Raw genomic sequence first — 23497 nt, 5'->3', positions numbered from 1 at the left:
AATTCAGTTTTGATACAGTTTGTCTTTTTATCAGATCTTTAGTTATAAATTGTTCTGTGCGGTTGCCATCAGGACTCACAATCTAATCTATAGTTTGACAGTTACCTAGAAGCTGTGGTTAACTTAAAGACAAAGCTGGACCTTATGTAGGACAAAGATCTCTTCTAGGCCTAGCCTCTGAATCAGGATTAAAAACTGTTAAGTTTTTCTAGCTAAATCTAACTATTTTCTGAGATAAAGATTCCGAACTGGAGGAAAAACATTTAGTTCACTCTTTGAAGATTATATAAACTATTCCATCTGAAGGGCCTGTGGCACTAGATGCATCCAACAGTTTCAAAATTGAGACGACTATTGCCACTACAGAAACATAGTCCTCCCTGGGATTTGTTTAGAAGGTTGCACATCTGTAACTTAAGACTGCACTCTAGAACCCTTCCCCAGCCTCCAAAAGCCAATTCTTTCAAGCAGTGTTTTGATTACTTGGCCTTTAAATCTCTCTGGAAAGGACAGATGAGGCCTTAGTCCTAGGTGAGATATATGCCTGCTTTCCTTTGTTATTGCTTATCTCTTTCTTTGCAACTTTTTCTGAACCATATTCTACCAACAACAGTTAGCTTTGGGCAGCAGTTTGATGTTTTCAAGCCTCAAGAAAACTTACAAATCTATTAAAGTTCCCTTTCTATCTGACAGCCTCCTATGCTTCTTGATATATAGCTGTGCCTTGTATAGACTGCTGGTTCTTGTTAACATGGATCAACTGGCTTAATTCTGTGTTTAATGCTATGCTTTCTCCAGGATCCTTTTCACTGAAGCACTTTTCACTGAAGTGTAGACTTTCTTCAGGTCAGATCCAGAGATAAGGTGCCTTTTTTTCCTACTTTCCTTTGCAGAAGGAGGTACCTGAGCCAGAGATTTTCTTTCTTTCCTTCCTTGCAGAACTTCCCCATCTTAGAAAAAAAGTGTCTTTTTCTCAAAGTATCTCAACACTGTTGTTTATCATTTTTAGTGGCAGATAGTGTCCTATCTACAATCCTTGGCAGGTTACAAATTGCATATCAACATACTAGAACTTGTTTGTCCAGTTATACACAACTTCTTCCTGACATTTGGGCAGTTTTATTCAATTTTTTGAAAAAAAGTTGGCCTGTAGTATTTGGATATATGCTATATAAACAGATGGAGGCAAAATATTGCCTTTATGAAGGAGCAGCAGCTGATCAGAATAACTTCAGGGAATTGTTTGTAACATTACAACACCATAGTAGTTTTGTACTTGCCTAAGATTTAAGGTACCTTAGAATACAAGCAGAAAACTGACTTGCGTGAGTGATCCTTTAAAGATGAAATTCTTTTAAATAAGCTTCCGAAAAGCAGGATTGCTTCTTCCATAGGTGTGTTTGTAGACGGTGTTAAGAAGTTGTGGTACTTCTGCTTCATTGGATGACAAATCTATTAATTTCCGTTGTTTATCTTCTTATCACTAAAGTTTTTTTGCAAGATCAGCTAATCCCTGTCATTTATTGTCTCACTAGCTTTTTTCAGAAAGTATGTCATCCAGTTTTTGTACTCAGAATTTACATACGTGTTTGTTTCAGTGACTGCTATAAGCTGCTGTCCATTCAAGATGGAGGATAAAAGTGAAGCCTAATACCAAAAAACTGAGGTCTGTAATGATCCAATGATCATTAGTTTTCTCTAGCTGATTTGGGATTTAAATGGTGCAGATCAGGCAAGCTCAGAATGTTCTCACTTGAAGCAGCCACCTATCATCAGTGCTGGTAAATCAAATGGAAGCCCTTCTTGGGAGGGACCACTGTGCATGATCTACAGAAACCACCTGCACTGGTTACTATTGGGTGTCTTGGACAGCTGTAATAACAATTTATTTAAACATTTGCCTACCCATCTTATAGGGCAGGTTCATTTGTTCTGCCAGTCTCATCGATCTGAGTTTGTGCTCCATGTAGCAGTAAAGGTTAGTAAGAAACTTAAGAAAATCTAGGCGTTGCTGGCTAGATTACCATGGATCACGTTCCCTGTGAATAAGTACTCTGTGTTCTTTTAATTTTTTTTAAGGTTTGTAGACTTATTTAAATTGGTTATTTTTATTTCTTGGTATACTTTCCAAGACCTCATTCATGTCCTTGAATACACTCTGTATTTTGATCCTTTTTAAAACTCCCTTACTGCTTCAGTAGGACAAAGCTATTCATCAAAATTTCAAGCTCTCTTGAAGACAAATTGAGAGGTAAAGCTGTTTCAGTGCAGAGATCTTGAAATCAGTTCAGTGTGTGTGACAGTTAAAAAATAAACTAACTTCATCCCTATCTAAATAACACTTATTCTTTCTACAGACAGCCTGATTGCATGTATTTAAGACTTACTGCTGCGGAAGTATAGAATTCTGTGTATCTGTTACCTGGAAATACACATCTCAAATTATTTCTTGTGTTTGCCTATAGACTGAAAGTTTGTTAAGCTGCGTTGTTACATTTGTCCTGTGATAAAATGTCTCTAACACCTACAAGATGGTGCAATTGGAAAATGGTGACCTATGCAGTGTAATTAGTATTCGGCAAGTATACTGAATCTAAAAATATTTTTGTTTAATTATATGCTCAACAATTTGATACTTCAAGTAAGTCTTAATATCACTTTTTAAAAGTAGAATTTAGCTCCCTCCTCGTCGTGTGGAATTATCATGTTGTTACAGGAAGTTCATAACTGATTTATTGCACATAATTCAAATTCTGTTTTAAGTCTCAACTGCTAGAAAGGACAAATTTTGTAGGTGTCTAATTGTTCTGATAATTGGCACTTTTGAGCTATTTATGTCAGATTTGTCCAGAAGCCTGCTTGGAAACACAGCCATAGTTCATCAATTTTAACTTCATAGTTTAAGTAGTTGTCTTCTAGGTGCTTCTATGGATATCATTGTAAGAGCTTCAATAGCTCACCCTTTTTGCAAAGGAAATGCACATTCTAATATGGTATTAACAGAATGTCAGCAGCCATGGTATTAGCAGCAGAATGGCATGGGATTTCACAGAGGAATTGTATCAGAACTCGGCTTCCAAATTGTGCTCAACTTTTAAGCGTCCTTACCAACGTACCTTACTGAAAGATGGGTTAACTCAAGTTGTGCTTTCATGCCTAACAGGGTACTTGGATTCTTGTACCCTTATATTACCTGTTTTGAAATTCTAATGCCTTAAAACATCTGACAAAAGCTTTACCAACATGGCAACGCCATCTTTAAAAATACTGGGTCATTAATGGCTTTAAAATATGATGAGAAGAAACAGTTTTCTGTAGTCTTAATTTGTTTAATGTATATCATTAATTAGGGTAAACAAAAATAAGCCATATACCAATACATTAGGTTGAATAGCAACAATGTGTTTAGATTATATGTTCTTACAGATTTGCTGTCCAAACTCCTCAGGAAAACTTTGAGTGTTTTTATTGGGATTTTATTGCATTTGTAATTCTGAAAACTAAATTTTTATATTTGTCAGTGGAATAGTTACAGCATGATTTGTAGTTCAGTGAGCTTTTCTGTCATGTCTTACAAGCATTTAGGTGCTTTTCTGAGAAAGTATTCTGTCAGTCTATCTGTTCATGGTGCCTGTGAATTTTGGTCAGTGTTCTTTCTGTCTTTCCATCCCTATTGTAGAGTATTGTCCTTGTACTTACACCCCTTACAAGCCATGTTTAGGAATCACTTACACATCTGTATAAAATACAGCTTTCAGTGTATTTTGAAAAACTATGCACCTATACAACTGCTTACTTGCTGCAAAATACATTTATTGTAAGTGGTTGGTTCTGTAGTCATAAGGCAGTCTTTAGGCAGTGAGCTAAACTATTCGTTGGAGCCAAATACAAAACCTTTCTGTGTGATGTTCCTTGGATATAACCAAATGAAGTTATCATTACTGATCAGGCATCCACTATCAATTATCAAGCATGCCATTTATGAACCATGGTAGAAAAAAACAGAAGTTAGCAGTCCTCTGAGAAGAGTGTTTAAAAACTATGTTGATTTGAGTATCGGAGGTTATTATTTACAAAAAAATACTGGAAGGGGAAGGTTTGATCTGAGTGGAACCTACAGGGAGGAAATTGTGATTCAGAACATACTTGTCTCCAGATAAGAAATTTGGAGCCGCTATGCAGAGATAACAGTAAAAGTATTTTGCCACAGGATAAAATAGAAACTGAGAACTGCACACATGCCCTGACAGCATGTACACTTTAATTTTAATCTCATATGGCAATCGGACATGGGTTTTGTTTTTTAAATATAATCTGTGGATTTTGTAAACTTTACAAATAGTATAGTCATCTTCCTCTTGCTTTTAACTTACAGTTTTGCCTAGTGTTATGTACAATACAGAAGTGCACAGTAGGCTGCTACTAATTTATTCTCCCAGAAATGGTGATCTTTTTTTAAGAGGCACTTCAAGAGTGAACAATACACACCAGTCCTGTCTTTGGCTGCTGGTATATATTGAAATATAAGTGTGTTCAGGATGCTGTTAGCTAGTTTAGAAAACGGTAATACAAAGTGTCAGTTTGGATGAAGGCTGGAGTTAGGTTACTAGGGAAAATGCCTGGATGCTGGAGGTATTGTCAAGTTTCTAATGAGCAACTCTTTTACTGTCCATCAGTTTTCGCTAATGTAGGAGGATGTGCATTTATTATTACTATTATTTGAAAGAAATTAGTAAGTGGTGCAGCATTTTGGACAAGCAAATAGGGTAAGATTTGTGAAATTAAATATCTAGTTTGTAGAGAAAAATCAGATGAATGGAGTAAAGACCTCACATTAAGGTACAGTAGTCCCCTATTCCTGTAGGATAAAACAGTACAATGATTAAGAAGCTACCCCATTATCTTCAGAAGGAATGACCAGTGTTTTAGAAGACAAATGCTTTTTGTGCATTCTCTTGCTCTGGTTCTTTTTTTTATGATTATCGTAAGTGTCTCAAGCTATATGGGAAGGAAGAAAGGAGAAAATGGAAATTAATGCTGATAGATGAATGAATAAGTGTTGTTGGGTTTTTTCTTAGATGGACCAGAAAGTGTCTTCACAAGCAAACTTATTTGAAAATATTGTAAAGGTGTGACACAACTGTAGGTTTGTAGACCACCAGTAGTACACTTGAGGGTCGCTGGTGAGTGAAGTTAGGCTAAGCGATAAATGCATTAGGAAAAAAATAGGTATGTTAATGAGCTACTTAGAATAAGATAAATACAGTATCAGTATAGCTGCTTACTTATTGATGCCTGCTAGACTTCTAAAAATTGAGACAAATGAAAATACTATCACTTAAATATTTGTAAGTAGACTTCACAAAACTTAGACTGCTTGTGGGGGGTGTTAAATATCAATGCAGCTGTTGTCATTTTAAAGTATGTGTTAACTTTTAGAGCTATGAAGATGAGAGGAGGATTCGGTCAGACCTTGAGGTTAGATGTCAGCGTTTAACACTGGAACTGGCTGATACAAAGCGGATGATTCAGCAAGGTGATTACAGACAGGAGAACTATGGTAAAGTAAAATGGTAGGTATCTCAATAGTTCAAGTACACACAAGTATTAACAGAAAGTCTGTAGTTCGGTAAATCAAGGTTGAAGTTGGCTACCTCAAATATTTTTCCTTACCTGGATCCACTAATAGTTCAGTTATCCAGGACTGATATTCAGTCATGTGGGATATCACAGTCGTGAGATGAACAACACTGAAATCTGATGCATGCATTTTTCTTCTTAAAAGCTTGTATTTAGATACTTACTGTGTTTTCACAGTCTACTAGCCTGGCTGCAACTTTAAGTAGGACCTGTTGATGCCAAATATCTCAGAACAAACATTATTTTTTACTAGTTTAATAGTTATAATCTAACAAGCAGCTCTGTGCTCTATGATGTGCTACTTGCATAGTGACATCATAAAAGGGTACAGGACCTTGGGAATTAATATTAAGCAACTTAAAGTACCTTTGTAAGCGTAAGCCTGAAAGGGCTGTTATGAGAACCCTTTGTCAGAGAATCTTAGGTTAACTTCAATGGCTTGATTTAATTGCCAGAATTTCCAGCATCTCTCTTCATTTTTAGAAATGTAAGTTTTAGAGTTCTAGCCTATGCTTTGAATGCTGACCTCAAACAACAACTGCAGAACAGTGAAAAATGAGCTTGTAAATACACGCATACACACATACTTCACAGTCCAGCTCCCAAATGGCCTTTTCAATGTGCTTGCAAGTTCAAGAAATCTGGGCTTTGGCAGATTTGTTGGAGAATGGCTCAAAATGGGGATTCTGAATAGAAAGCAGCTCGTCAGCTCCCTAGCTGTTCGTATTGAATGAGCTCAGGCACATTTATTGATCTTTACTGTGCCTCTAAGTCATTTAAAGGAGAGTCTGTCTTTTGGATAACTGTTCACAGCCATATGTACTTAAACAACCTTGAAATCTATCTGGAAGCTTGTTGCAAATAGGATGGATGGATGCTATGGTTTGCTTCCCATGTGCAACTGCATCTAATAAGTGGACTGTAATAACTTTTTCATGTGAATGGCCCCAGTGTTTAACAGTGTGCATTAAAATAGTCTTGAGTTGAAAAAGGCATGAATAAACGTGCCAAAACTATATTTGAGAGAGTAGGTTGTATTCATCAGAGTAGGCACAGATGAAGGGGAGGGGGAGAGCGCTATTGGCATGCCTTTATGAGGATATTTGGGAGCGTTGCAGGATTTAATCACTTCCAGATTTTTTCTGACTAAAACTGTGGGTTTAAAAATCCTTTGCAGACTATGTCAAATCTTCTAGTTTTGGTAGACTACAAGGTATCTCAGTTTTTTTACCGCTATTAATATAAAACTGGTTAGCTTTCTTTCAGACTGCAAGCTCATACTGGCTCATTCATTCCACTCTTCTGACAGGGTGAGATACAGACATAGAGCTGCTGGTTTGTGCATGTGGAAACATTGTTATTCAGGACACAAACATAATTTTTGCAGCTGTGTCATGTGTATTTTAAATATGAGAAGAGTAGTATAATTCCCTCTGGCATCAAGGGATTGTATATAAGGGAGAGGGGCAATTGAGAACAACTATCTCTTGGTTTCTGTTTGATTAGGAAGATGGGAATGAAGTCACTTTAGTTTTTCATCCAACTTTAATGCCTACAAAAGATTCAAGAAAATGGGGAAGGAGCATCAAAAGCTTGACAAATTTAAAAGGATATACATGGGAATTTATAATCTATTGCTAAGAGGACAAATGTATAGCCCAAAGCTGAACTGACGAAGAATACTAAGAGGATGCAGTAATTTTAGGATAGGAATTTAGGATTATTATATTATAATTTAGGACTATTGCTTAAATGCTTCAAAATGAAGAGAATTTTCTCATATAATAACATGCTGTTGCAAGTGATAAGAAGTAAAAAACTGTAATCACTAGTTGCCCTGTGAGTAACTGGACAAAAAAAATCAGTGTCATGAACTAAAAGAAGGCTGACTAAATTACAAATGCATAGGAATTTTGTTTGTTTCACTGTATGCAACTAATAGTTTCATTTCATTTTAACAGTGAACGAGATGTATTTGAACATGAATTGTCAGAACTCAGAAGAAAATATGAAGTATTGGAGTTGTCTCACAAAGCACAAGCTAAAGAAAGAAATGACTTATCAAAAGAGGTAAACTTGAAGTTCTTATTTCAATAATAGTTTAGTTTTTGACCTTAAGAATCTGATTGTTTGCCTAATCAAATCTTTTGGGAACACCTATAGAATCATAGAAAAACTTAGGTTAAAGCGTCCTCAGGAGGTCATCTGCTCTGGCACTCCCCCTCTCCCAAAAGAGCCAACTTATATCAGTTTGCTCAGGCTTTTGTGAAGTTTTGAGCATCTCCAAGGATGGAGATTCCACAACCTGTCTGGGCAACCTGTTCCAGTGTTTGACCACCCTCTTTGTGAACAAGTTTTTGCAATATCTAATCAGAGTTGTTGCAGTTTGTTTCTCTTGCCTCTTGTCCTGTCAGTGTGCTTCCACAAGCCTGACTCTGTCTTTCTGTATGTTCTGATTAGGTAAGTGAAGACTGCAAAAAGATTATCCCTCCTCCAGCCTTCTCTTCTGAAGGCTGGAAAAAGTTTTCTCAGCCCCTCCTTGTACATCATGTTCTGCAGCCTGTGACCATCTTGGTGGACTTCTTCTGGACATGCTGCAGTATGTGAATGTCTGTCTGCGCTGGAGAGCCTGAAATGGGACACAGCACTCCAGCTGTGATCTCGCTAGTACTGAATTCAGGGCAGTAATCATTTTCCTCAACCAGCTGCCTTCACTGTTGCTTAATAAAGCCTGGTAGGCAGCTGGCCTTCTTTTACGGTAAAGGCACACTGGCTCATGTTCAGCTTGTTCAACTCATCTTTACCTGTCTCCAAACAATATCTTGCCAATTTGGCCATAAAGTTGTTTTGGGAGACTGTTGGAAGCCCAGCAAAAATCCAGGTAAACAAAATTAACTGCTGTCCCTTCATCCATAGAGCCGGCCTTTTTGTCACATTTGTCAGGCACAACTTGGCCTTGGTAAATCAATCCTGGCTGCTTCCAGTCACCTTTTGCATGGATATGACTTCAAGGAGGATTTGCTCCACAATCTTTACAGGAACTGAGGTCAGACTGACCAGCCTATAGTTCCCTGGATCTTTCTTCTTGAAGATGGTTTCCAGTTATCAGAAACCTCTCTCAATTGCTATGATCTTTCAAACTGGACAGCAGCTCTGCTATGACGTGTTCCAGCTCTCTCCACATCCATCAAGTGCTTTCCATTTTTCCCTAGATTTATGTACTTTTTTTTTTTAGGGTCTCTAGCTCAATCTTACTCTGCTCCACTCTTCTAAACTCTGCTGCTAGGCTCAGGAACCTGGGAGGCCTGAGAGCAGAACTTGCCAGTCAAGGCTGAATGCTATCAATATGCTCTATCCTCAAAAGAGGATGGAACTATTTGTAATTTACTTTAGCTTTTCTGACCACTAATCAGTGACAGTAAAGCAGAGTTACTAGATGGATTATGTTTTGCTGTGGCCTATAGATGTCTAAGAAAAATGTACGTGTAGTTTGTTTTCTCTGTCTCTTAATAAAATAATAGTTGCTTAGCTCTTCCTTCACCTTTCCTCTACAGGGTTTAATACTGTGTTAGGAATAAGGTCTGGTATTTAGGACCTCTTCTTTCTGTGCTTCCACTCCAGTGCTGCTTGCTTGATAGACAGGAACGTCTGCTAGGTCTGTCTTTTTTTTTTTTTTTTTTTTTTTTAAGTGTCTCAATTGGTCTGTGAAAGTGTTTCTACTGGGAAAATGACTAAAAGCCTTCTCAGACACTGAGAGTTTCCTATTTCCTAACTGTAGGGTCAAGGAACTAGACAGAATGTTTCCCTATCCATTGACTTGGTCTATAGGACCTTTGATAGTTTATACCAATGCAAGCTTCTGTTCTTCAGTATCTGTTATCATAACTTCTTTGATTGGTTGTTCCATATGTGATACAGAAGGGACACTGCACAGGGAGGTTGTTCTTGACTTCTGTATTTGTCCAGGCAAGGATCAAATGAGGGATCTTTGAGCATTAACACTCTGGTAACTGAATAAATAAGACCGTTCACTCCCCAGAGGATTCAAGGGAGATTATGTTCTTTAGGGTCTCTTTATCTGCAATACTGTAGTATAACAGTGATTTTTAACTGCTACTTTTAAGGTAGTACTCCTCTGTCCAATTTTAGAGGTAGATGTAGAGGTTCGTTTCTTTCTTCGAGTAGTAATCCATGTCTGTGTACACTGTGGATGAATATATAACTTGTTACTTTGAGGTGGGGATGGGTGTTTTGTTGTTTGGGAGGAGGGGGGGGCTGCTTGTTTTGTTTTAGGACACACATTTATGCTGCACTTTCTATGGTGCTCACTGGACAGATGGAGAGGAACATGCCTCTAAGTGTGTGGGGTTTTTTTTTCTATGAATTTTAAATTACTTAAAAGTTGCTTCTTGTCTTCAACTTCATTATCTTCTTCAAGTAACTCTTTTGTCTTTTATGGCTCAGACGGGATGAATTCTGTCTAAAACGTGTACAGGGTGTCTTTATGGCTTTGGTCTGGGGGATATATAAGCGATTCATATACCACTGTCTTAACTTGGTATGTGACATCACCAGAAGCTTAAACTGCAAAATTTCTTGAAGATGATAAAGGTACCTTTTGCTATCAGAAGCAAGGAGTTGGATCACTCAGCACTAGTGACAGTATACTCTGTGGCTATTCTCTGACAATATCCATCTCAAATAGTTGGAGATTGCTGTCTCTCACACCATTTTTTTGAAGTGGTAAAGCTGACTAATCTGGAGGTCGGGTAAGCTGTTGCAGAGGCTCACAAGATGATCATGTTTCTGTTTTTGCATCAGTTCAGTCACCTGTAGCAACAGCATGTTAAAAGAAAGCATATATGACCTTCTTTGCTCTTCATACTGGTCTGGAACATCACGTTGTCTATCACAATCATGAGATACTTCAGCCCCAGAGCTAGCAGTTTCTTTATTGAACAGTAGTGACTCTTGGTGCCCGTAAACTTTCCACTGTTTCTGAGAAAGTTACCCCTGGTACGATGACCAGTTTGCTCCAAGACTTGGTATGTTTCCTCTCTGATTCAATACTATATTCTGATCCTAGTTCCTATTTTGACATTGAGGAAGATTAAGGGGGCCCTTACTTTTCAAGTACTAATGATCAGAAACCATGGAAATCCAGAAAATTATAATCTCAGTCCTTTTTTTGAATAGAGCATCACCTGCTTATAAGAGCATGTTAAATGTAAGCATAAGCTGAGTTTTTTTCAATTCAAATGATACATAGAAGAGAGTTAAAATGACAAAGCAAGTGTGTGTGTGGGGGGGGGGTGTTAAATCCTTGTTTTGCAGTTTATGTTGAAGTATTCCTTTAACGCCTTTTATAGCTGGCAACCTTACAACAGTCCCTTAACTTGTTGCAAAAAGATAAAGATTATCTTAATCGCCAGAACATGGAGCTTAGTGTTCGCTGTGCACATGAAGAAGATCGTCTTGAAAGACTTCAGATTCAGCTAGAGGATACCAAAAAAGCTAGAGAAGAAATGTATGAAAAATATGTTACATCCAGGTAAGATACTGTTCACTTCTATCAGTAGACAAATTACTTTTTTCCCTTGTTTCTTGGACAAATCCTGCTTAAAAATTCCTGACTTTAGAAGAGCTAGTCCCTATCTGTGTAACTAAGAACAGTAAGAAAGCTTTTGTTCTCTTTTAAATGTGTGTTTATATATCGGGAAAAACTGCTTTAAATTTTTTTCAAGTTCTAATATACTACCATAGCAGTGAAGAAATCCCTATCAAAAGTTTATGGCAACTATATTCTTACATGTATATAGAAATTTTCTGAGGTAGTGAAAATTAAAAAAAAAATTACATTAAGCATATATATTGCACTTTTTTCTTTTTTAATTAATATTTCTGTTCTAAATAAAGTTAGAAAGATATTCTGTACCATCTGCGGAGTGTAAAATACGTTTAATTTATACAGAAGTTTAAAGTAGGACATAGTATGCAGTTATAACTTTCATATCAGCTACTCAAACAATCAGTTTTTCATATCTCAAGTTCAATTGCACACTCCTTAATGATAGCCATGAGAAATTAAGTGATCATTGTGTGCTTGCTGCAGTAATAAATAGTGTCAAATTCTTATGCTATTCAAACTGGTGTAGGTATATGTTTGAGATGTTGAACAGAAAATACTATGTTGTTCAGCTATGTGTCTAGCTAAATACGTAGTGCTGTACAAGAAAATTTTGTGCCCACATAGATTTTTTTTTTCCTTATTCAGGTTACTCAGTTCATGTTATTTCCTGACACCTGGATGCCAAAGATATCATTTTAACATACATCCAGAAGTTGCATCAAATGTTTGCCTGTATGGCTGTCGCTAATACACCCATCTTTTTGGTTAGCAGTGTCCCTAGAAAAGCAGCTGTGCTCTGAGTGAATGTCCTCTAGAGTAGAAAGTGTGGAGTAGGCTGTTATCCTTCAACTGCTTCCTTGTGTTTGAATCGGGAAGATGGAACCGGAGACAACATCTGTATATTTTGGATCTTTGCATAACTAAGATGAAATGGACTGTATGCAACTCTTCTGTAATATAACTGGAAAGACAATGTTATCTAAATGGAAATATAAAAACACTCTACTGAAGTTATCAGTTACAGAGTTCTGTCCCATATTGCTTTTCAGAAGTCTTTTTAATATTAAGTATTTTTTCTTTACTACTGTCATTTTTTTTATTTACCTTGTGTGGATATACCTCAGAACAGTGTTCAAGTTGGAGATTCATCTGGAACTTCTTCATTTAAATAAATCTTTAAGGCTTGCTTTTAAATCAAGATTTAAAAAAATCATAGGTCTGAGCAATCTTCCTCTAGAAATGTACTTGTAAGCATTGACTCTTATAGCTAGATATCCTTTTCTAGAAAGCTGTTGTGAAACCTATATCCTATATTAATGAGGCAGAGGGGCTTTTACAGAGCTATCTCCATTTGAGGAACCTAGGAAGAGATGCATGTAGCTTGACTCTACCACATCTGGGGATACAGTGCAAGCCTGCTTCACTATTGTCTGAAATCTCAGAGGGATCTTGGTCTCTTGTGTTTTGATGCAGATAAAGAGAAATTGTGTGACTTTCAGAGATCTTGATGATATTACTGTGAATCTGTGATGTTACCAGATCTGTCTGTAGACATTAATGGTACTGTTGAAGATTAATATCATGAATAGAATCATAGCACAGATATCAACTGTAATGGATAATCTAGATATATCTGCTCTCCTTTAGTGACCATTGTCTTCTGCCAGGGACATTATAGCTTAGTAGAGAAGACAATGTGTATTGAGTGTCATGTGCAGGATTGTACTGCAACCTGGGCAGCTTACTTTGTATTCGTGTTTCTGTTGCTGACCTGCTTGTAAACTTTGAATAAGTGATTTGTCTATGCTGTGAAATGGGGTAATAGTATCCTTCTGTAAAGTGCTTTAAAATCTGTGTGTAATCTGAAATATTGCAGACTCTCTCCCTTCTTCACCTGCCCCCTCCTCCCTCCCCCCTCGCATTTCTTGTATGCGCCTTCTGAGATTGCATTCCATAGTGGGGATCCCTACATATTCAGCAGTTTAAACCATCCGTATCTCAGGTCAAATATCTACAACTATGAGTTTCTTATGCAGAGCTCTACAGAATTTGATCTCTTTGTCAGAGAGAGAAATTAGATTGCAACAGAGGGAGAACAGGAGAAAATTCTATGAACTAATGGACATTCTGTGCTCCTTAGAGCTACTTGGAGGAGACACCAGTTTGGGCCATAAGTTTTTATCGACTGTCTTTTGAAGAATTTGAGGCGTTTTAATGTTTGCTCTACATCTGGATCTCTTATGGTCATTGTAGTTCATGAATAAATTAGATGAGGAAAGCAAGCCCAAATTTTTAAGAATAATTATTCACTTTCTGATTACCCTCAGAACTGCCAGCATTGGGGCGTGTTTATCTTAGTTAGAAAATGTTACAGATTTTAGGAAACTGAGGGATTAAGTTTCCTAACCTCTAAAGAGAGAGGCTGCAGATTTGTTTGAGATTGGGGCAAGATTAATGCCAATAGCTCATAGCTACAGTTCTTGGGAATCTTTATAGAAGCACAGACCAACAACAACAAAAAATCTCCCTTTACTATTTTGTTTGCTTAAATTACAATCTGTACCTGCATTAAGAGTTGGTCAGATAATGTTTACTTTGTTTGGAGTATAAAGCCTTATGGATAATAGAACTGGAAGGAAGGTCATAAAGCTGGTAGAAGAGGACAAAACACAACCTGATAAGGCAAAAACTTTTTTAGTTACTGCTCAAACAGACCATAATGGTTGGTCAGGAATAAAAATGAAGGTCGTTTGCTTTATAGCAGCTCGGTTGGTGTTCATTAAAAGGCAGTGATAGGCAGTCAAGCTACACGTTCAGAATATCTATCTCCTTTTCTACACCATTTGTTTATGTTAGTCGTCATAAAGATAAGTGTGATGTTGAACTGTCGTCTGGTGACATCACTGTGGGTGTTCAAGACTCTTTCAGATTCTTTTAACCTTCCTCAGTAAACTTTCCTGACTTTATAACAGTCTTGCAGCAGGAGAGAAGGTCACTTGTAGTTTCCACAATGATAGAAATTTCTCTTTGGTAACTAGTGATGGTAACAGAAAATCTTTGCTATCTAAATACCAAGAAAATGATAATAGTACTTGATTTTGCATGTAAGAACTGTATCCCGAGGTCCTGAACTGCAGCATTCACTTTTTTCTGTGTATTAAGCCATATAGCACAAAAAGAACACAGAAAACTTCTAATGGGGACCTTACACTTAAGTATAGTGTGTGTGGGGGGGTTGTTTCTTTTTTTTTTTTTTTTTTTTTTTTTTTTTTTTGAAGAGATTATCAACTTAATTGTATCAAAGATCTTTACAAAGTATCTTGCTATGGTGTGGCGCGCTTGACAAAGGAAGGGAGATAAACTTACCTTGACAACTCAAATGAAATTCGGTGTATCAATAAAAAGCAAACGGGGAAAAACTAGACACCACTCATTCTGACGTCTTTAGATATTTTAGGGCTGGTAGGTAACATGAAAGTTGTTGGCCACCTTGGAATACAGAATTCATAGATGATGGGCTACCACACAGTTTGAAATCCAAAGGAATCTAAAAGACTTTACTGTTGAGAATATACTTCTCTTCATACATAGGCTTTTATTTGCAAATGTGTAATTCCTGCCAGTGGCTTCACTGCTGATTATTATTTATTGTTGAACTCCAACTACAGAATGTAAAATTCAGCATGCCTTTGTTGTTAAGTACTTGCAGCACAACTGTGTGGGGTTTTTTTTTTTTTCTTTTTTTTTTTTCTTTTTTGATGTGGGGGGGGAATAGTTTTATAAGAATAACTCGTTACGGGATTCCTTGTAACTCCAGCTTTGGCTGCTGAAGTCCCAGAGACATTGTCAGTATCAAGTGAAACTTTTTTGTGCAAGAATCTTCTGATGTTTGCTACTTTAAAAACTTAAGTAAATTAAGCAAATTATTTTGTCATATTGACAAGGTAAGTATCCAGATATCATTTTGACTTCACAAATCTCCACAGCTGATGATCTTCAGTATTTCCTATCATGTACCTCCCCCCCCCCGTCCAGGTGTGGTGAAAATGGTATTCAAGAAAATCTTGTAGCATGGCATTGTTATAAGTTAATTTACTGTTACCCAGTGATGAAGCTAGAGCACTCTGCAAAGTGAGGACTTTGGGGTTTTTTAGTGGTTAATTATTATGAACACCCATATATAGGCTGACAAAGAATTTTGCAAGTGTATTAAGTGTAATGCTGCATCATGACTGAATGTCAAATTACTTTAGGTTTTTTATTTTATTGTTAAACAATATGCCACAAAAGATCTTAACTCATTCATGCTTAAGTTTTCAGTCTTAGTTTTAAGCTAATATGTATTCCAAGCAGATGATGGGAAAATAAGTGAGAATTAAAATAAAGTGTAAAACCGAGAATTGCTTTGCTAGTACAGCTGTACTTGGAGTTTTGATACTTTGGCCAATGTAGTAGTAGTGATGCAGTTCATAAGAAATTTGTGGGTTTTTTATTCACTTCCAGAGACCATTATAAAACAGAGTATGAAAACAGACTGCAGGAGGAACTGGAACAAATAAGATTGAAAACAAATCAAGAAATTGAGCAACTTCGAAGCACCTCAAAGGAGATGTATGAACGTGAAAACAGGTAGATAAGATGCAGGAAATAATCTAATTACAGCAGAAATGGCCAAATGTGCCTTTGCGGGCAGGGGCAGAAACTGGTTGAGTGGCTTTTTGAGGGGTGATCAAAATGTGGGAATTTAATTTTAAAATTGAGAAGCTTATAAAAACGAATACAAAATTATAATTGTACAGATAGTGTAACTTTTCTCTTGAAATAATGATTGACATTTGACATTGTGAATGAAAAGAATAGATTATTAAAATTCATCTTCTAGATAAACGTTAGTGGTTTTGAGTTTATTCAGATGTCTTGTTTGTTAATTCATATAGAATATGTTGATTTACCTCCCGTAACGGATGGACAATAGTCCTGAAAATTTCAGGCAACCAGAAAGGAAGGAATTGATTCAGAAGGTAAAGCAGAAAAATGGAGGAAAACCAATCAAAGACTTTTATACCTTTTAAAAATAAATCTATTTGAGATTGTTTACAGCATTATGATTTACAACACTACTGATCTTTTCCTCTAAATTATTATAAAATCCTCCTTCAGGAAGATCCTAGTCCTACGAAGAACTACATACTAAACTTTGTGTGCATTCTTGTTGAATTGCATGGAATTGTGCGCAGTGTTAGGCATGCGTCTAAGCCCGTAGAGATGTAAAGGCTTGGACTCTTGGTACTGTAATTCTTTTCAATGAATGTGTTTTTGCTGTGATTGTGTGGATTTTTTGGTCATCACATGTTCCTTTTAAATTGGGAGGAGCGCTTAATGACTCATTGTAGATCTCCTGAAAGTGACTTGTGTGGAGAAGGAAATGACTGTAGTAAAAAGATATTTGTGGCATCAGCATCTCTTCTTTTAATAAGTAGTTTTGTTATTCTGAAAAAGGAAAAATGAGGAACATGACTCCTGCTGTCTGTCTTCCAGTCAATGGGAAGGTTCTAATTTAAAAAAAAAAAAATTGCATCATTTTATAGTTTTGCAAGTGTGAATATATATATATATATATGTATATTCATATATGTATATGTGTATATACATATATATACACATATATACATATGTGTCTATATGTGCACACACATGTGCACCACTTCGGTATGCAAAACTGTTGAATTACAAAGAATGATTTGACTCTTGGTGGAAATCTGAAAAGTGTCTGTATATCATTAAGGAATCTACCGGAGGATACTTTGTCTGGAACCAATTTACAGAAGTTTTGTTCCATGTTTTAAAACAATTATTTCTAGAATGTAAATTCCTTAGACTTATGTTTGTATTTTGTGGGGAAAAAAATAGCATATGCTATCTCTATAGAAGTACTAAAAAGTGAAAGTACTAAAAGATTCCACCATAAAACTGCTTTGCAGCCTGAGGCGCACCTCAGTTGTGAGACACGTGCAACCCCAAACTGGGAGCAAAGCAGTTTGCAATGAAAGTTGTATGATGTGATGAGATGCTGATTGACTGTGACTGAAAGTAAAGCTAAGATTCTAGCTTCATCTTCAGGCTCAGAGCATGGAATGACAAGACAGCTGAGCTAATGTGACTGAAAAGAACATTCTTACTTTGCCAGGCCTCTTAGGCCTGATGTTCCCCTTCAATTTAGTGACATTTTACCCTTGGATGAGCCAGTTCAGGAAGCCAAACTGAGGGGGGAGGGGGAATCCAATAAAAAGATGATACTTGTTTTATTTTATTTGAGATCAGTTTCACTTCTCTGGTTGTCAGCATTAGCTATGTCTCCATTAGCAAGCATGAGTGAATTCACAGAGCCATTGAATGTCTGCATGAGCTTTTACTTAGGACTAGATAACAGCTAATCCAATAGGCTGTACACTATTTAGTAGTGTGAGCGTGTTAGCTCTCTCCTGGAGCACATCATCTGGTTTCTGTCAATTTGAATGGAATTTGATTTGTGTACTGTAGAATTGTTCTGAGTGGCAATTGTTGAGAGGTTTGCTTCAAAAGCTAATGTGGATGCCCTCGTACTTCTGCTTCCCCTCCTCTGCCCCTTGTCCCACCTCTTTCTTCCATACACACTCGTAAGTGTGTAGATAGTAATCCTGTCCCATTTTAGGGGGTTGCACTCATTTGTATGGTAGGCTTGCCAGACACCTGATAATCCAGATGACCTGTACATACAGCTGTTAGATATGCTGCTTTTTACCTTTTTAAAATCAGAATTGAGTATAGTTTTCAGATCATGTTTATACCTGGCACAATGTCACTAATGGCTGTCCTATCTCTATTGACAGTATGTAAACAGATACATAGCTGGGTTTCAATTGCCTGTTTTTATGGTTACATCACATCTGTGATTGTCCTCTTGTTGACTGAGTGTACCTCATTGTGCCTTTATTCTTCTGTAGCATTTTCAGTTGGTACGCTATCCAGTTGAGCAAAACACTTTATTCTCTAAACATGTGACTCTGCTTCTCATATAACTTAACTTTTATCCCATTTCTACTACACTTCATGATACAACATTTCACTCCTCTAACACATTATGCCCTTGACCTCCTACATGTTTTCTCTCAAACACTGAACCATTATATAATTCTTAGGTTGATTCTGATTAGCTAATAATTACCAATTCATATCTATTACTTAACTGAGTCCAGATAAGTATGGTTGATGACATTTCCTTAGTCTAGAAGATAAAGTCCTTTATCCAAAAAACATACGTGGTTAGTGTGGCTGAAATGATCTAGGATAGCATTTGACATGGACTTAGCAATTTTTCTTTTACCTCCATATCTTTTCTTCAAAATTTGCCTTATACTCTAATTTCACTTTGCTTTGAGTCAGTTGTACTTCCTGAAATAGCTCCCATGGTATTTTGGGGGTGTTTCTGTTTTTGTTTCTTGTGCTAATACAAGCATTATTGCATCTCCACAGAACATTCAGGTTAAAATCAATCTGTTCCCTGCCCTCCCCCGCAACACTCTCACACTGCACAGCCCTGTGAATGAAGCATGCTCATGGCATTGCTCAGAGGCAGGAAGAAAAAAAAAAAAATGAAGTGGGCAGAGCTTATTGCATCTACATTAATGTTTCAGTTCAGATGAGGAATGTGGTTTTGAAGTGAAGCTCCCAGTTATTGCTGTTTGCCATATTTTTGCTCACATTACACCTTGTGCTTGAATTTGCGCTGGATTTCTTTTAGATGGATCTAAATTGAAAGGTGTGTCTAAGAGAGCATCTAATACATCACAAATGGCAGTGGGTGTCCAGGACATAGGAGCAAACAAGGTTTTTTTTAAAGTAAAATCTTCTAAGTGTTTATAGTGTAGATGTGAAGTTCTCAACAGCCACTGTTTTGCTCTGCAAATCTGCTCTTACTGTGCTGTGCTACTGAATAATGGAGATACAGCAGGTGAGCCCTAAGTGGTAGTTTTAGCTTATTAGGAAGTTAGACTACAGATTAACAGACTGTTACCTGTATTATTTTTAACACAAGTATTTTTATAAGTGTTAGTCTTCATTCATATGATGCTACTCTGACTTGTGTAAGTGAAATAGGAATAACATAGTTTGCAAGTCTTAACTGATTCTTGGTTAATAAAAAATTGAAAAAAAAAATTGATTGCAATAACACATTTATGGTTTAATTTATGGTTCTCTGTGCAGATCAAAAATGATGTTAGCAATAAAAGACACCAGTGATGTGCAATAACCTACATATGGTGATTAACTAGCCAAATTAGTTATATGTCACAATAGGGTTTTTATGCCTAGCTAATCTCTTCTGGCTCTATCATAAAAGTTCTTTATCACCTCAGTTACTAGGAGGGCATCATTCTCCTAGTTATTAGTGAAGTACCAAGCAAAAGTATTGGAATCTATTAAATCCATGCAAAAGTAATTTACATTTCTTATATTCTTTTTCACCTATTTCTACAAATAGATGGGTGGTTCAGTCATTGTTTTCAGAACAGGCCTCTGTAATGGATATACATATAGATAGGCCCCCTACTGTTCTAACAGGATTGAGGAAGGTGGTGTAAAAGTCACGATCTGTTAATAGTACTCTAATCTGGGAAGTAAAATAGCCTTCTTCCCAACAGGTTGTCTTTTTTTGTTTCCTTCAGAAATTTGAGAGAAGCAAGAGATAATGCCGTAGCTGAAAAAGAAAGAGCAGTTATTGCTGAAAGGGATGCTCTAGGAAAATATGATCAACTCTTAGAACAGTAAGTATCTCTTAAAATAATTAACACTTCACTTTGTGTGTATTTATCAGCAGAGTTTTAGGGAGAGTGGGTGACTGGTTGGGCTTTCTGCTTATAAAGAATAAATTGAATTACAAAAACTTAGTTTAAATGAAGTTAGAAACTTAATTTAGGGGTGTGTTTTCCTCTGCTGGTGCAGTAACACTGTGAATGTTTGATTCTTTTCCTTCAATCTTGTAAAGACATGCAAACGTAATTATGCATCTCACAGCAAGAAGGTGTAATTCATAGTATGCCTTATCTTTCAGTGACCAAGCTCTGAACACTGCTGTTTTTAATTTAGTTGAAAAAATTGTTGAAAATAGAAAATAATCTTTTCCAATGATTTCAATGAATACTTTTTGTAAACTGTGGCTAGAGAGCAGTAGTCGTGAACTTCTATGCTTGCTACATGCTTTTGTTACTGTTGTCTCTATCCAATCTTTCCTATCCAACATATTAAAATGTGGTGTCTGTACAGTATTATTTATGCATTTATATGGAGAAGGAAACTGACTGATCCTCTGCTGTCCACAAGTAGTCTACTATCCTTCTCTGCAGCACATTGGCTTCACTGTTTGTGAATTTAGAACTGTTTTATTAACTATGATAAATTAGGAGGTGATTTAGAACTATGGACAGTAGTTAAAGCTGTTCAGGGTAAGTTTGTTACAAGTCCGTAATTTTGGACTTGATTTATGTTTAAACAGTATCTTTCTCAAAAATGGAAAGGTCAGTGCATTAAGCAATGGTGCCACCTAGTCACCTACTCAAAGTAGCTGATGTGAATCTTTTTGTTTGGACATGTTTTTAATTGCAGATAGTAATCTGTTAAAATGCTGTTAAATTAATTCACGTCCATGCTTAAGCCTTTAATTTTTTTGTGCTGAATCCTAAATTACAGTGGAGGTATTACTGATGAATTAGCATTACCCCAGCATAGGTGCAAAGAACTGAAAAAAGACAATACTATTTAGTCACGCAAAAAAATAAGGGTGGTTCTAGAGTAAAATAATTGAATCAAAGTACCCACTGTCCATGCTGTGCATTTCAGGGGTTTGACTTCAGATCAATTGTGATTTGGTACTGTTGGCTGAATGTTTGTTAGTGTTTAAAATGCGTTATAGGTGTTCTTGGGTTCTCAAAAAGGAATTCACTTAGCGAACTCTGAAATGACTCCACAATGCAAATCAAAGTATGCTAAGTGGAGACAATCAGGAAATTTGTATCAAAACTGATCCCTTAAACCAAACTAGAGTGCTAATGGAAATCCACCCTGCATTTCCTTCTGATGAAACTCCTAGCTTTCACTGTGATATGACTCCTAGCTTTCACTTTACTATAATGTGTGGGAGATTCATATCTAACTGGAAGTTCTTCTGGAAAGTAAATCCAGCCTATGATGATTTAAGTATGCACACTTCCTTGTTTTTTATTTATATCAACTTTATAATTCTTACTGTATTTTTAAAATTAAAAACCAGGTAGGAAATATCTTTTGGTTCTATTGTATTCCCATTCATGTCGTGTATCCTGAGGGGGGAGGATGTCCTGCAGTTGGAAACATAGGAAAACATTTTGAAGATTTTAAAAAAGTAAGCTTTATGGGAGGTGGGAGGGAACCCACAAAACTTTATTAATATACCATGTCATCTCCATGATTGATACACCCATGCCTTTGTCCTCCTGTAGCTTTTTGTATTCCTAAACTCTCCAGTTAACTCTCCTTTCATCACTCTAATGTGATTAATACACTTTTGGGGGATTCAGAAATGTAGATTATTCCTCAGATTATGCATTTCTTCTTGGTCTGGCTGAAACTGAATTTGTTTCAAAGCTTAATGCTTTTGTATTTCAGTTCAGGAGAATTAAAAACTCCCACTTTTTTTTAAAATGTAGGTCTCTCGCTTTAAAACACCCTTTTAACCATAGTACAGATATCAAAACTTTGCCTTTTTCAGCATTCCAAATGTGCTTAATTACTTAAATGAACTGCAAAGTAACAAACTGACATGATGAAATGGAATAAATGCCTTAATTTATAAGGTCCCAAATCCTGAGGTTCCTGTGGACTGAAATGCAATTCTGTGGAACAAAAACTTTCCTAATATAGGCAAAACCCCCTAAGAGAAAAGTGAAGTGAATACCTGTGAAAGGAGTACCCATGTTGACCAATTCCAGCTTTAAGTGATTGTAACAACTAGTTCTACTTTATTGAAAACAAGGTGACTCATCGTAGTTACTACTGGTATCATGATCTGTATAAACAAACATGTTTGAAAGCTTCAGAAGTATGTGGAATGTTGACAGGCCTGAATGGAGATTAAGTAAAGCCCCTGGCAAATCTTGTGATCAGAAGTGTAACTAATACCCAATTTTCTAGTCAAGTGCAATTATTATCATTTTTCTCACTGACGTTTTTAAGATGACTTTTTGTAAACAACTGTTTACAAATGCCGATTAAATACTGAAGTGGTAATATTTGTTATATTAATAAAGAATCTGCTGTTTCAGCCTTAAAGTAGATCACTGAATTACATGAAGACATAATTTTTATTACTCTTTGCTATTTACTGCTCTAAGGTCTATGTGGGAATGCATGTTTCATTTACCTGTGGCAGTATAAGAACTTACTGACTTTATATTTTAAGGTAAACCATGGTGCATATGTCACACTTGTGTTCTAGAAGATTGATGTCCAGGTGGAAATATTTCCAGTTAATTTTAAATTGTTGGTAGTGTGATTATGACTTTTAGCTAATTTTTAAAGCTATACTGGCTCAATTGAAAGTGTTCGAGGGTTGAATCAGGTGCGCAATTTTATAATAGTTTGATCTTCTACTATATTATGATGTATAGATACTAAATATGTTCTAGTTTTTCCATCTCTTGAATATCCCTGGTATGTCGTTTTCAGAATGCTCATGCTGACTGTTAATCTCTTAATTAGTTCTCCTTCCAAAGATAATTGAAAAGTGGGAGAAAGGTAGGCTGGCTTCCAATTGCTTTTTATTAGTGGTTAAATTTTCTCATTTCCAATAAAGTGCAAAGTCAAATTGATATGTTTTGTGTGATGGTGTTCAAAGTGAACGCTAATGTTTAATAGGGGGTGAACTCGTACAAGAGCGTTTTGCCTCAGGGGACACGTTCGAGAGCCATTTCTTGTCTTTGATTGTTTACTTCCTTTAAACCTTAAAAGAGCATCACTTCTTTTTCTAGGACTGCACTGCTCTATTAGTGGAAACTGGCTAATGATTTCCAAAATTACTGGGAACACAAGGGGCACTTTGGAGCACTTGCAGTGGGTGCTATAAGTGGGTGCTTTAACTTTAGAGAACCTCAATTTTATTAAAAAAAAAAAAAAAAAAAAAAAGCTATTGTGACTTAAAATTCTTGTATCCCCTGT

At 36.4% G+C, this 23497-nt stretch overlaps 1 protein-coding gene across 2 annotated transcripts in view; it reads left to right on the top strand.

The window, feature by feature from the left end:
- PIBF1 (progesterone immunomodulatory binding factor 1) overlaps positions 1–23497 on the top strand; it is a 131542-nt gene that overhangs the window by 12860 nt on the left and 95185 nt on the right. For both annotated transcript variants that reach the window (XM_064504766.1, XM_064504765.1), the window contains exons 6-10: positions 5440–5573; positions 7602–7710; positions 11010–11191; positions 15773–15898; positions 19975–20073. In XM_064504766.1, coding sequence (XP_064360836.1) covers positions 5440–5573; positions 7602–7710; positions 11010–11191; positions 15773–15898; positions 19975–20073 — 650 coding nt within the window. The remainder of the gene's footprint in view (positions 1–5439; positions 5574–7601; positions 7711–11009; positions 11192–15772; positions 15899–19974; positions 20074–23497) is intronic.

Source organism: Dromaius novaehollandiae, chromosome 1 (genome assembly GCF_036370855.1).
Source record: "Dromaius novaehollandiae isolate bDroNov1 chromosome 1, bDroNov1.hap1, whole genome shotgun sequence".
NCBI classification, from domain to species: Eukaryota; Metazoa; Chordata; class Aves; order Casuariiformes; family Dromaiidae; genus Dromaius; species Dromaius novaehollandiae.
The sequence above is the reverse complement of the archived record's forward strand: the minus strand, read 5'-3'. Positions and strand labels throughout refer to the sequence as shown.